The sequence below is a fragment of the Lampetra fluviatilis genome, chromosome 20, assembly GCF_964198595.1.
Source record: "Lampetra fluviatilis chromosome 20, kcLamFluv1.1, whole genome shotgun sequence".
NCBI classification, from domain to species: Eukaryota; Metazoa; Chordata; class Hyperoartia; order Petromyzontiformes; family Petromyzontidae; genus Lampetra; species Lampetra fluviatilis.
Genome location: NC_136294.1, coordinates 1,085,643 through 1,101,151, shown reverse-complemented (window position 1 = coordinate 1,101,151; position 15,509 = coordinate 1,085,643). Strand labels below are relative to the sequence as shown.

At 47.9% G+C, this 15,509-nt stretch overlaps 1 protein-coding gene across 7 annotated transcripts in view; it reads right to left on the bottom strand.

Moving 5' to 3' along the window:
• The window catches only part of LOC144937814 (interleukin enhancer-binding factor 3 homolog), a 31,259-nt gene continuing 15,750 nt past the window's right edge, over nt 1-15,509 (bottom strand). For all 7 annotated transcript variants that reach the window (XM_078865297.1, XM_078865301.1, XM_078865300.1 and 4 more), the window contains 3 exons: nt 14,299-14,389; nt 12,627-12,680; nt 1-1,732 (listed from right to left, as the gene is read on the bottom strand). In XM_078865297.1, the coding sequence (XP_078721423.1) occupies nt 1,596-1,732; nt 12,627-12,680; nt 14,299-14,389 (282 nt within the window). In that variant the 3' untranslated portion in view covers nt 1-1,595. The remainder of the gene's footprint in view (nt 1,733-12,626; nt 12,681-14,298; nt 14,390-15,509) is intronic.

Here is a 15,509-nt window from a genome sequence, read left to right as displayed (position 1 = left end):
TCAGTAACAAGAGTCCTTTATTCCTCTTAGACTGCATCTTCCTGTCATCTACCTGGCACTTGTCCCCCGAGGGGAAAAAAAAAACCAGAAACGGACTTCGTAGCCTCCTCAAACGGGAGCCGTGAGCCACTGGCGGACGTCAGGACCCCGAGCGGGCAGTGGGTCCCCTTCCTCAACGCAAAATCCACTTGGTAGGTCGTACAAAAAAACGCGCACACCGAAAATCAGGGAGTACGTCAAATGAAAATATTAAAAACGGCAAACAATACAACTGTAACTTATACGAATATAAGAGAAAGAGAACGTCTGAGTTTGCCGAAAAAAGTGTCGGGAAGGAAAGCATCCTTTCATCCTTCATATCCTTGACGGAGTTGCAACCTCTCCTTGCGAAGAACGTCACAAAAGCATTGAGACATGGTACTGCGCTCTTGCAAACACAACTGTCCCCACGACGAGACGAGGGTCTGCAAGACCATGCGTAAAATAAAATAAAAAGTATTCCAAAAGGCACCCCAATTATCATGCCACTAGCAGGTCGGATGACAGCAATGGTCTTAAAACAGCAACCTTTCGACTATGTCGCCTACGTTAAACGAAGAGAATGACACCGGTTTGGATAAAACCGTGCGGAGAGCTGGATGGTCGATAGGACATGCATGGGGCGGGTGATCGCGAGGTCTGGCACCCACATTCCTACTGCTGCCCCCCCCCCTTCCACCACGACGGGTGGTCGTGCACGGGAATGCCACCGAGGACTTGGCCCATCGGTCGCAATGTGGCAAGTGGCAGCAGCGTCCACCGGTGCAGCGCGAGTAAAAACGCGAGGCACGCCGCCGCCTCGTAGGCCACGCGATGCTTCATTCCCCCGCACACCACATGATCCGATTTGTCATAAAAAGTTTGAAGTCGCTACTTCAACCCATTCCACTGTGCTACTTCGGGGATAATGTATCGTCATCGTCAATGGCCACATTATTTGTAAGAACCTATTACGTACACGCGCGTAATTCCGAGCGTTGAGATTTTAATTGACGATTCGTTAATGGTCACATGCCTAACGCCGAGGGCGGGGCAAACCCAGCTACTGCAGGGTGGGGAGGGAGAGGAGGTGGTGCAAGGTTGGTGCGTTACGTTGCGTAGATCTAGCAGCGTACGGGACATGCCAGCTGCCAAACATCTTACAAAAGACCAGTGCAAGACAGAGCACGCGCACGCGTGCACGCACGCACACACACACACAGGCAAGGAACACACGCACACAGACGCACAGTAACTTGCAGCACAGCTGAACTACCGCATTCACAAATGACCTTCTCAAAAAACCAATTTTCCCTAAGCAAGGAATGGCCAAGCCATCACCACCACTACCACAACAATAACCATCACAGCTGCCACCACCTCCCCCTGCCTGCAACTCATCCTCCTCCTAACCCCTCACACCTACGCTCGGCACAAAAGCGCCGCTGCGGCGATCACCGGAGGTGGGTGGGGGGGGGGGACGCGCGCACGGGTGGCAGGCGGCGCCAGGGCGAGCGTTAGGCGGGTAGCGCACGTTATCGTGGGTTTAGGATGCCGACGGAGGGCCGCCGGCCGCTTTAGTAGTAACTCCCGAACGGCGGGCCGTGTGGCTTGCCGCCGCCGCCGCCGCCCCCCGGCCCCGAGCGAGGAACGCTCACACCCAGTTGCACCACAGTCTCCCCCGTGCTCTCGAAGCTGGCCTCCGACGCAAAATCTGTGCCGGGGAGACAGAGCATATACAAGACGCACATTAGTGCCGGGTCTATACCCCCATGCTGCCAGCCAGCTTGACGCTAGGCTTACACTACGGGAATTACTATTATTTTAAAGGAATTTTAAGGACGCAACTGATAAAAACTAACGGTTCTAATCTTGTGGCACGATTGCTGGGGAATCGACAGCGAGCGTGGCCCGCGACTTCATTTCACACGGCCCGTGGCCACACTTGGTCTTAACCCCTCGAAACGGCCAGCCAACGACGTACATCCGTCCCTACAAAATCCTAGCGGTACTCATCAGGTACAAGAGGAGAATATTTTAACAACCTGGCAAAACTCTAATTTTAACGAGCTCAGTCAGATATTACAGCAGTGTGTTAAAGAGACAAATAAGATGCAAGAAAGAATGGTTTTAAAGACGACACCGGTGGTTAAATCTCACGCAAGATGGGCCGAAAGACAGATCCAAAATATGTATCCCCAAGGTGTGAACGTGACATTGAATTGCACATTACTACAGCACGCCGTCAGCCGCATGCTGTGCAGACGCTACGCTCAGATTCTTGAAATTAGACACGCAAAAACAACTCCTTATCTACCCGACCCAGGTCTCCCTTTCTCAATAGCTTCAGACAAGTCACCGCACACCACCAAGAACACTTCCAACAACTCACAAGGGAACAAATTAAAAACGCAGGAAATTATGGCCCAGAGTCAGTTATAGTCAGGACCCGAACGAGTTGAGCATCAACGAATTAAACGTAAGAGCGCTTCCATAGCAGGGAGAGGACTCCACCGATAAACACAATCACCTCGCCTCCAAAGTGAGCCGCCAGCACGGCTATGCGACAAGACGTGCGGCAAACATTGAGCTAACACACGCCGGGGTAATCACGCCGGGAGATCACCACAAGAAACTTCCAAGCAAAGTCAAGCTTCTGCATATTAAAAAAAGCACTTCTGACAAAAAGGAATTGGCCAAACATAAGTAGGGACCCCCCACCCCCTACCTCGTGAAAGGCTACCGACTCAAGCGAGCCGGCTCAGAGCCATCATTAACTTGAGTCGACTAAGAGCCACCATTAACTTGAGTCGGTTCAGAGCCATCATTAACTTGAGTCGACTAAGAGCCACCATTAACTTGAGTCGGTTCAGAGCCATCATTAACTTGAGTCGACTAAGAGCCATCATTAACTTGAGTCGACTAAGAGCCATCATTAACTTGAGTCGACTAAGAGCCATCATTAACTTGAGTCGGTTCAGAGCCATCATTAACTTGAGTCGACTAAGAGCCACCATTAACTTGAGTCGACTAAGAGCCACCATTAACTTGAGTCGACTCAGAGCCATCATTAACTTGAGTCGACTAAGAGCCATCATTAACTTGAGTCGACTAAGAGCCATCATTAACTTGAGTCGACTAAGAGCCACCATTAACTTGAGTCGACTCAGAGCCATCATTAACTTGAGTCGACTAAGAGCCATCATTAACTTGAGTCGACTAAGAGCCATCATTAACTTGAGTCGACTCAGAGCCATCATTAACTTGAGTCGACTCAGAGCCATCATTAACTTGAGTCGACTCAGAGCCACCATTAACTTGAGTCGACTCAGAGCCATCATTAACTTGAGTCGACTCAGAGCCATCATTAACTTGAGTCGGTTCAGAGCCATCATTAACTTGAGTCGACTCAGAGCCATCATTAACTTGAGTCGACTCAGAGCCACCATTAACTTGAGTCGACTCAGAGCCACCATTAACTTGAGTCGACTCAGAGCCATCATTAACTTGAGTCGACTCAGAGCCATCATTAACTTGAGTCGGTTCAGAGCCATCATTAACTTGAGTCGACTCAGAGCCACCATTAACTTGAGTCGACTCAGAGCCACCATTAACTTGAGTCGACTCAGAGCCATCATTAACTTGAGTCGACTCAGAGCCATCATTAACTTGAGTCGACTCAGAGCCATCATTAACTTGAGTCGACTCAGAGCCACCATTAACTTGAGTCGACTCAGAGCCATCATTAACTTGAGTCGACTCAGAGCCATCATTAACTTGAGTCGACTCAGAGCCACCATTAACTTGAGTCGACTCAGAGCCACCATTAACTTGAGTCGACTCAGAGCCATCATTAACTTGAGTCGACTCAGAGCCACCATTAACTTGAGTCGACTAAGAGCCACCATTAACTTGAGTCGGTTCAGAGCCACCATTAACTTGAGTCGACTCAGAGCCATCATTAACTTGAGTCGACTAAGAGCCACCATTAACTTGAGTCGGTTCAGAGCCATCATTAACTTGAGTCGACTCAGAGCCACCATTAACTTGAGTCGACTCAGAGCCATCATTAACTTGAGTCGACTAAGAGCCATCATTAACTTGAGTCGACTCAGAGCCATCATTAACTTGAGTCGACTCAGAGCCACCATTAACTTGAGTCGGTTCAGAGCCACCATTAACTTGAGTCGACTCAGAGCCACCATTAACTTGAGTCGACTCAGAGCCACCATTAACTTGAGTCGACTCAGAGCCATCATTAACTTGAGTCGACTCAGAGCCATCATTAACTTGAGTCGACTCAGAGCCACCATTAACTTGAGTCGACTCAGAGCCATCATTAACTTGAGTCGACTCAGAGCCACCATTAACTTGAGTCGACTCAGAGCCACCATTAACTTGAGTCGACTCAGAGCCACCATTAACTTGAGTCGACTCAGAGCCACCATTAACTTGAGTCGACTCAGAGCCACCATTAACTTGAGTCGACTCAGAGCCACCATTAACTTGAGTCGACTCAGAGCCACCATTAACTTGAGTCGACTCAGAGCCACCATTAACTTGAGTCGACTCAGAGCCATCATTAACTTGAGTCGGTTCAGAGCCATCATTAACTTGAGTCGACTAAGAGCCATCATTAACTTGAGTCGGTTCAGAGCCATCATTAACTTGAGTCGACTCAGAGCCATCATTAACTTGAGTCGACTCAGAGCCACCATTAACTTGAGTCGACTAAGAGCCATCATTAACTTGAGTCGACTAAGAGCCACCATTAACTTGAGTCGACTAAGAGCCATCATTAACTTGAGTCGGTTCAGAGCCATCATTAACTTGAGTCGACTAAGAGCCATCATTAACTTGAGTCGACTCAGAGCCACCATTAACTTGAGTCGACTAAGAGCCATCATTAACTTGAGTCGACTAAGAGCCACCATTAACTTGAGTCGACTAAGAGCCATCATTAACTTGAGTCGGTTCAGAGCCATCATTAACTTGAGTCGACTAAGAGCCATCATTAACTTGAGTCGGTTCAGAGCCATCATTAACTTGAGTCGACTCAGAGCCACCATTAACTTGAGTCGACTCAGAGCCACCATTAACTTGAGTCGACTAAGAGCCATCATTAACTTGAGTCGACTCAGAGCCACCATTAACTTGAGTCGACTAAGAGCCATCATTAACTTGAGTCGACTCAGAGCCATCATTAACTTGAGTCGACTCAGAGCCACCATTAACTTGAGTCGACTAAGAGCCATCATTAACTTGAGTCGGTTCAGAGCCATCATTAACTTGAGTCGACTAAGAGCCACCATTAACTTGAGTCGACTCAGAGCCACCATTAACTTGAGTCGACTAAGAGCCATCATTAACTTGAGTCGGTTCAGAGCCATCATTAACTTGAGTCGACTCAGAGCCATCATTAACTTGAGTCGACTCAGAGCCACCATTAACTTGAGTCGACTAAGAGCCATCATTAACTTGAGTCGGTTCAGAGCCATCATTAACTTGAGTCGACTAAGAGCCATCATTAACTTGAGTCGACTCAGAGCCACCATTAACTTGAGTCGACTCAGAGCCACCATTAACTTGAGTCGGTTCAGAGCCATCATTAACTTGAGTCGACTAAGAGCCACCATTAACTTGAGTCGACTCAGAGCCACCATTAACTTGAGTCGACTCAGAGCCACCATTAACTTGAGTCGACTCAGAGCCACCATTAACTTGAGTCGACTCAGGGCCATCATTAACTTGAGTCGACTAAGAGCCACCATTAACTTGAGTCGGTTCAGAGCCACCATTAACTTGAGTCGACTCAGAGCCACCATTAACTTGAGTCGACTAAGAGCCACCATTAACTTGAGTCGGTTCAGAGCCATCATTAACTTGAGTCGACTAAGAGCCACCATTAACTTGAGTCGGTTCAGAGCCATCATTAACTTGAGTCGACTAAGAGCCACCATTAACTTGAGTCGACTCAGAGCCATCATTAACTTGAGTCGACTAAGAGCCACCATTAACTTGAGTCGACTCAGAGCCATCATTAACTTGAGTCGACTAAGAGCCACCATTAACTTGAGTCGACTCAGAGCCATCATTAACTTGAGTCGACTAAGAGCCACCATTAACTTGAGTCGACTCAGAGCCATCATTAACTTGAGTCGACTAAGAGCCACCATTAACTTGAGTCGACTCAGAGCCACCATTAACTTGAGTCGGTTCAGAGCCACCATTAACTTGAGTCGACTCAGAGCCACCATTAACTTGAGTCGACTCAGAGCCACCATTAACTTGAGTCGACTCAGAGCCATCATTAACTTGAGTCGACTCAGAGCCACCATTAACTTGAGTCGACTCAGAGCCACCATTAACTTGAGTCGGTTCAGAGCCATCATTAACTTGAGTCGACTAAGAGCCACCATTAACTTGAGTCGACTCAGAGCCATCATTAACTTGAGTCGACTAAGAGCCACCATTAACTTGAGTCGGTTCAGAGCCATCATTAACTTGAGTCGACTAAGAGCCACCATTAACTTGAGTCGACTCAGAGCCATCATTAACTTGAGTCGACTAAGAGCCACCATTAACTTGAGTCGACTCAGAGCCATCATTAACTTGAGTCGACTAAGAGCCACCATTAACTTGAGTCGACTCAGAGCCATCATTAACTTGAGTCGACTCAGAGCCATCATTAACTTGAGTCGGTTCAGAGCCACCATTAACTTGAGTCGACTCAGAGCCACCATTAACTTGAGTCGACTCAGAGCCACCATTAACTTGAGTCGGTTCAGAGCCATCATTAACTTGAGTCGACTCAGAGCCATCATTAACTTGAGTCGACTCAGAGCCACCATTAACTTGAGTCGACTCAGAGCCATCATTAACTTGAGTCGACTCAGAGCCACCATTAACTTGAGTCGACTCAGAGCCACCATTAACTTGAGTCGACTCAGAGCCACCATTAACTTGAGTCGACTCAGAGCCACCATTAACTTGAGTCGACTCAGAGCCACCATTAACTTGAGTCGGTTCAGAGCCATCATTAACTTGAGTCGACTCAGAGCCATCATTAACTTGAGTCGACTCAGAGCCACCATTAACTTGAGTCGACTCAGAGCCATCATTAACTTGAGTCGACTCAGAGCCACCATTAACTTGAGTCGACTCAGAGCCACCATTAACTTGAGTCGACTCAGAGCCACCATTAACTTGAGTCGACTCAGAGCCACCATTAACTTGAGTCGACTCAGAGCCATCATTAACTTGAGTCGGTTCAGAGCCACCATTAACTTGAGTCGACTCAGAGCCATCATTAACTTGAGTCGGTTCAGAGCCATCATTAACTTGAGTCGACTCAGAGCCATCATTAACTTGAGTCGACTCAGAGCCACCATTAACTTGAGTCGACTCAGAGCCATCATTAACTTGAGTCGGTTCAGAGCCACCATTAACTTGAGTCGACTCAGAGCCATCATTAACTTGAGTCGACTCAGAGCCACCATTAACTTGAGTCGGTTCAGAGCCATCATTAACTTGAGTCGACTCAGAGCCATCATTAACTTGAGTCGGTTCAGAGCCACCATTAACTTGAGTCGACTCAGAGCCACCATTAACTTGAGTCGACTCAGAGCCATCATTAACTTGAGTCGACTCAGAGCCATCATTAACTTGAGTCGACTCAGAGCCATCATTAACTTGAGTCGACTCAGAGCCACCATTAACTTGAGTCGACTCAGAGCCACCATTAACTTGAGTCGACTCAGAGCCACCATTAACTTGAGTCGGTTCAGAGCCACCATTAACTTGAGTCGACTCAGAGCCATCATTAACTTGAGTCGGTTCAGAGCCACCATTAACTTGAGTCGACTAAGAGCCATCATTAACTTGAGTCGGTTCAGAGCCACCATTAACTTGAGTCGACTCAGAGCCACCATTAACTTGAGTCGACTCAGAGCCATCATTAACTTGAGTCGACTCAGAGCCACCATTAACTTGAGTCGGTTCAGAGCCACCATTAACTTGAGTCGACTCAGAGCCACCATTAACTTGAGTCGACTCAGAGCCACCATTAACTTGAGTCGACTCAGGGCCACCATTAACTTGAGTCGACTCAGGGCCACCATTAACTTGAGTCGACTCAGAGCCATCATTAACTTGAGTCGACTCAGAGCCATCATTAACTTGAGTCGACTCAGAGCCATCATTAACTTGAGTCGACTCAGGGCCATCATTAACTTGAGTCGACTCAGAGCCATCATTAACTTGAGTCGGCTCAGAGCCACCATTAACTTGAGTCGACTCAGAGCCATCATTAACTTGAGTCGACTCAGAGCCATCATTAACTTGAGTCGACTCAGGGCCATCATTAACTTGAGTCGACTCAGAGCCATCATTAACTTGAGTCGACTCAGGGCCATCATTAACTTGAGTCGACTCAGAGCCATCATTAACTTGAGTCGGTTCAGAGCCATCATTAACTTGAGTCGACTCAGGGCCATCATTAACTTGAGTCGACTCAGAGCCATCATTAACTTGAGTCGACTCAGGGCCATCATTAACTTGAGTCGACTCAGAGCCACCATTAACTTGAGTCGGCTCAGAGCCACCATTAACTTGAGTCGACTCAGAGCCATCATTAACTTGAGTCGACTCAGAGCCATCATTAACTTGAGTCGACTCAGAGCCATCATTAACTTGAGTCGACTCAGAGCCATCATTAACTTGAGTCGACTCAGAGCCATCATTAACTTGAGTCGACTCAGAGCCATCATTAACTTGAGTCGGTTCAGAGCCATCATTAACTTGAGTCGGTTCAGAGCCATCATTAACTTGAGTCGACTCAGAGCCATCATTAACTTGAGTCGACTCAGAGCCACCATTAACTTGAGTCGACTCAGAGCCATCATTAACTTGAGTCGACTCAGAGCCACCATTAACTTGAGTCGACTCAGAGCCATCATTAACTTGAGTCGGCTCAGAGCCATCATTAACTTGAGTCGACTCAGAGCCATCATTAACTTGAGTCGACTCAGAGCCATCATTAACTTGAGTCGACTCAGAGCCACCATTAACTTGAGTCGACTCAGAGCCATCATTAACTTGAGTCGACTCAGAGCCACCATTAACTTGAGTCGACTCAGAGCCATCATTAACTTGAGTCGGCTCAGAGCCATCATTAACTTGAGTCGACTCAGAGCCATCATTAACTTGAGTCGACTCAGAGCCATCATTAACTTGAGTCGACTCAGAGCCATCATTAACTTGAGTCGACTCAGAGCCATCATTAACTTGAGTCGACTCAGGGCCATCATTAACTTGAGTCGACTCAGGGCCACCATTAACTTGAGTCGGCTCAGAGCCATCATTAACTTGAGTCGACTCAGGGCCATCATTAACTTGAGTCGGCTCAGAGCCATCATTAACTTGAGTCGACTCAGGGCCATCATTAACTTGAGTCGACTCAGAGCCACCATTAACTTGAGTCGACTCAGAGCCACCATTAACTTGAGTCGACTCAGGGCCATCATTAACTTGAGTCGACTCAGAGCCACCATTAACTTGAGTCGACTCAGAGCCACCATTAACTTGAGTCGACTCAGGGCCATCATTAACTTGAGTCGACTCAGAGCCACCATTAACTTGAGTCGACTCAGAGCCACCATTAACTTGAGTCGACTCAGAGCCATCATTAACTTGAGTCGACTCAGAGCCATCATTAACTTGAGTCGACTCAGAGCCACCATTAACTTGAGTCGACTCAGAGCCACCATTAACTTGAGTCGGTTCAGAGCCACCATTAACTTGAGTCGACTCAGAGCCACCATTAACTTGAGTCGACTCAGAGCCATCATTAACTTGAGTCGACTCAGAGCCATCATTAACTTGAGTCGACTCAGAGCCACCATTAACTTGAGTCGACTCAGAGCCACCATTAACTTGAGTCGACTCAGAGCCACCATTAACTTGAGTCGACTCAGAGCCATCATTAACTTGAGTCGGTTCAGAGCCATCATTAACTTGAGTCGACTCAGAGCCACCATTAACTTGAGTCGACTCAGAGCCATCATTAACTTGAGTCGACTCAGGGCCATCATTAACTTGAGTCGGTTCAGAGCCACCATTAACTTGAGTCGACTCAGAGCCACCATTAACTTGAGTCGACTCAGAGCCACCATTAACTTGAGTCGACTCAGAGCCACCATTAACTTGAGTCGACTCAGGGCCATCATTAACTTGAGTCGACTCAGGGCCACCATTAACTTGAGTCGGCTCAGAGCCATCATTAACTTGAGTCGACTCAGGGCCATCATTAACTTGAGTCGGCTCAGAGCCATCATTAACTTGAGTCGACTCAGGGCCATCATTAACTTGAGTCGACTCAGAGCCACCATTAACTTGAGTCGACTCAGAGCCACCATTAACTTGAGTCGACTCAGGGCCATCATTAACTTGAGTCGACTCAGAGCCACCATTAACTTGAGTCGACTCAGAGCCACCATTAACTTGAGTCGACTCAGAGCCATCATTAACTTGAGTCGACTCAGAGCCATCATTAACTTGAGTCGACTCAGAGCCACCATTAACTTGAGTCGACTCAGAGCCATCATTAACTTGAGTCGACTCAGAGCCATCATTAACTTGAGTCGGTTCAGAGCCACCATTAACTTGAGTCGACTCAGAGCCACCATTAACTTGAGTCGACTCAGAGCCATCATTAACTTGAGTCGGTTCAGAGCCATCATTAACTTGAGTCGACTCAGAGCCACCATTAACTTGAGTCGACTCAGAGCCATCATTAACTTGAGTCGACTCAGGGCCATCATTAACTTGAGTCGGTTCAGAGCCACCATTAACTTGAGTCGACTCAGAGCCACCATTAACTTGAGTCGACTCAGAGCCACCATTAACTTGAGTCGACTCAGAGCCATCATTAACTTGAGTCGACTCAGGGCCATCATTAACTTGAGTCGGCTCACGAACCATCCTTTGAATCTCGGTGAGCTGAACCTGAGCCAAGCCATCCATGGCCGAGCAACTCACAAAAGTATGTTGAAAGTCAAGGAACATAAACCGATCACGTGAACTCGCAGCAGCGGCTTTTGGCTAGCCATCGAACAAAGATGGTCAACTGCACGGTGCGATTTCGGATTCGCTTCTGTGGTCATCTGGAACGCTCGTCCTTTCAATATTATGAAGCCACCAGAGCAATGCACTTTCAAATCGAGATTGAAAATTCATTTCTTTACAACTGCTTTTTGTGTTTAGCTTGTCGTCCTTCCCCCGCACCTCCGATTAGCACGGTTGGCTGCAGACGGTGGGAAAGAAGTACAACACACTGTACATACAAAGTAACAGAGCGGCTCAAGCCCCAGTTGAGCCGTTGGTGCCAGCCCGAGGCGAACAGCGACGAATACAGGCGCAAGACATTTTCGACTCAGAAATAATGTATCCACATGGCTTGCGTGGTTCAGTCACAGATGCACGCAAGTTTATTTGCTCATGTGCACAGCACGTGCAACACCTGTGCGAGGCAATTACACGTTGCTCCAGCAACAGCACAACAGTCTCACAACAGCTAAACACCCGAAGCTGCGAGAACAACGTCGACTCAATCCCCCAACCCCCCCCCAGCACCCCCAACGCCCACATCCCCGTCCCGCTGCCGCCGCCGCCACCCACCCTTAAACCCTCGCGTTGCCGTCACCAGCGATTGGCTACTCTCAGCTACTGGGCAAAGCCAGCGGTAAAAATAACGCGGCGTACAAAGAAATACAAGACTAAGGTCTCAACAACCGAACTACGACCCAACAACCGCCGCCGCCGTTGCTAATGTCCCCAGCACCAGCAGCGGGAGATTTGAGATTACTTCAAGAGCAGGATGGGGGTGGCATGCGGAGTTAGCCAACAGGAGGGCAGCCTTAATCTGGGCGTCGGCTGAGACTCATAAGCTCTGGACTCCCATCGCTTACGGCCCGTGCATACGCCCAAGCAGCGTTGACACACAGAGGAAGGGCCAGGATTAAGGGAGGCTCCCTGTGGCGCTTACGACAGAGAAGATGCATTAATTTTGGAGCCCCAAGGCAGGTCTGGACACACTGCAACATACTTTTCTAAAATGCATGTGGGTTTTTCTTCTCCCTCCCATCAAATGTGTGACTGGCAGAGATGCCAGACTATGCAAGGGCATTCAGAAATTAATGTGAAATTGAGGGGTTTGTACTCAAGTACATTAAATAATTTCTTTCAACGGACTCTTTTAACTTTCCGAAGATGCGACTGTTTCTCTTCACCCGCCCGCCCGCGCCCCACCAGTTTTAACCAGCTGTGAAAATTGAGAGGCGTTCACAATCGAGTAGTTTAATGTTTCAAAACCGTTCCATAACGCTACAACTCTAAACGACAGTATAATAATAACAATCATTATAATAATAAAAAAACTACATCTCTCTTCCGGAACGCGCATGCTTGCGGGAGGGAAAGATGGGCATTACGAAGGCTTCTTCGCTCCGCCGCCGTCTGCGGTCACACAGGGCAGTAGCGCCTGTTGTCCATGTGACGAGGAGCTGCCCAGTTGTACCCGTGGTGCCCTCTCATCGCGAACCGGTGCTCACCGTATGAGGGCTTCTCCATGGATCCGAAGGCGTAGGACTGACTGTACGCGCCCGCTGCACGCACCGAGAGCCACAGTCAGGGGGTTAGAGGTCTCGTCAGACGACACACAACGCAATGTATGTGTATCAAACACCATTCATTTATATTATCGATCATCATGATGATCATCAAGAGCCAGGGTCGATCCACTACTCGATGGAAGGCCTCCCCAAAGCTGCTGTCATCTCTCACGCGATACCACTGCTATTTAGCGGCCCACTCAGCATCTGTGAATTGGTTTGGATGGAAATTACAGGGTGACATATAGAAAACCCACCGATTTCTACTGATCTCGACTTAGGCATCTCATTGAATGTCGTAACTCAAACTGGTGAGTGCGAATGTAACCTGTACATATTGCACGATCGCACATATGTGCCAATGTGCAAAGCTCAAACAGATTAAGATTACACGTTCCACGAGTGAACTTACGGGGATTTCGCTTGTTACGCAACGTTAACAACATATTTGTAGTTTTGAAAAAAGTAATTTAGACAATCAGCATCTCCATCTACAATGACACACATTGCGATGTGGCCGAGGTAAAACTATCATAGACTTCAACTTATAAGAGATTTTTATTTTACCAGGTAAGGCCCACTGAGCTATTTAGCTCTTTTGGAGAAGCGACCTGGCCACAAATGATAGCCCTTCGAAGGGGCTTAGGATGTGGAAATCTATAGCAGCCAAATACTCTAAACGCATGTTTCTAAATGTGGAGGGGAAAACCGGAGGACCCGGAGAAAATCCACACGACCACGGGGAGAGACACGCAAACTCCAAATATACAGGTGTCAGAGTCGGGATCGAACCCACGACCTCCTGCATTCCAGGCGAGGTATTTAACATCTCCTAGCCACCGTGGCTTCCAACGGGTGAGAGGAGGGAACGCTCTCTCGCGTCTCTTACGTCGATAATAAAAAATAACTTAGACCGGTAAAGGTAAATGCCTAGCATTTACATAAGCCGAGCCTGAGGCCAGCCATGGCTGAGGCGTTCATGCATGCTGAGCCATGACTAAGAATACGGCCCATGTAAAACAAAATGTGTATCAGTGTTAGCCAATATTAATCCATCGCAAAGTGGCAGGTTACATTTGCTGTCAATGAGAAACCTATGAATGCACCACTTAGAAACGCTGTCTTAACTTCCTCTCCGTCCAAGAGGGACATCGCTGTTTTTAAATTCCCCGGCACTTAACAATGCCAATTCCCATTGTGATGTAACTGCAGAGCTGGTTCTTAGAACCCACTGCGAGCCGTAATGTAGTTGGAATATAAAAAGAGGTTCATAGCCTAATGCTGTAACCTTAGCGCACTGGGGTTGCACTCCTAAGTCACTTGAAACTATGTTTCTCGGACTGACAAAGCTTCAAACTCAAGTCTGACACGCAATGATACACACATCTCGGCGTGCAGCTACAAAATAAAGAGCCTTAACACGTTGGAGTTCGGGTTAGGCCACGCAATATTACCAGATTTCTGGTTACATCATTACATGGCCTTACGCAAAAATCTATTGCGTTTCAAAATAAGAGCCGTTTTTTGCTGTTTATTTTGTTGCATTGTGTTGTGTTCTACAAGCGTGACAAAGAGGTAATGCTGCTCATGTCAGGGAGCCCGAGGGCCTTACCTAGACCGGCAGGGCCCATGCCTCCACGTCCAAACATCGCTCCTCTGAAGAATCCTCGACCACGACCTCGGCCACGACCGCGAGACCGCCCCTGCACACACACACAAGACAAAGATCCCCCTTATAGCCTAAACAGACTGTTGGGGCAAGTGCTGTTAGCGAGCACCGAAGAAGGCTAGAACGCCACACGAAAGGGTGGGTGGCCAGCACCACACCCAGCCGCCTTTGTCTCCCGAGTGGCAATGTTTCTACGCACCGCACCAGGTACTAATTTGAGGTTGAGTCGACCTAGGGGAGGCTCAGGACCAGTTCAGATAATCATAACTGATATGGGCCGTGAGTGTGAATCGAACTCGGGTCATCAGGTTTGTGGCGCAGCGTGCTAACCGCTACACTAACGCTCCCCACACACACACACAAGGGTCAAGATCAACCTCCGGGGCATGTGCTGAACTTGTGAAGTTACTTATAATCGACGAATGTTTTGTAGAAATAATTCCATGGTACATGCACAGCGCCTTTCTGTTAATTCACTGCTGGAAAAGGGCCTCACTACACCATGCGTGTTGTGGAGATATGACCATGAAACATTAAAAACTCGAATCTATTAGATTGACAGTGATGTTTTTATTGGTGGTCGTTTTGACGTTTTAGGCCATTGGGCCTGAGCTCAGCAATCGTGTTAAAATCATTCGATAATCTCCGAGTCAGACACCGGCGACGTCGAGTGAAAGCAAGAATGCAGGAGCCCACAGATGGCATTTCACATAATCCCTTGAAACGGTGGCTTAATCCCAGAACAACCTGTCTCGCCCTGGTGCCAGGTTCCGGCTCGATGTAGTCATGGCAAGGGCAGTAATTACAGCCTGAAGCCATCGTGTGTGAGCCTGCTAATTGCAACAATTATCCGGGCACGGTCATTTGTTCTCCTGGAGCAGCAATTATTAGATTAAAGCTTAATATTACCGAAACATTTCAGCTTCAAACTATTCGCAAGTCCGACAGCTGGTCTTTGAAATTCAGAAATGCAAACAGGTGAGCACTGAGTAAAGTGTGGCAGCATCCACCCACCGATAGGAAAATGTTACAGGCACAGGCGTTGAGAGGTCATCACGGCAAATGCCATTGATGCCACACCACACCTCGCCTTCTCCCTTCTGCTAGATGCCATAGTTTTCTGCAAAGTTAACACCGGACCTCCAAGAACGGAT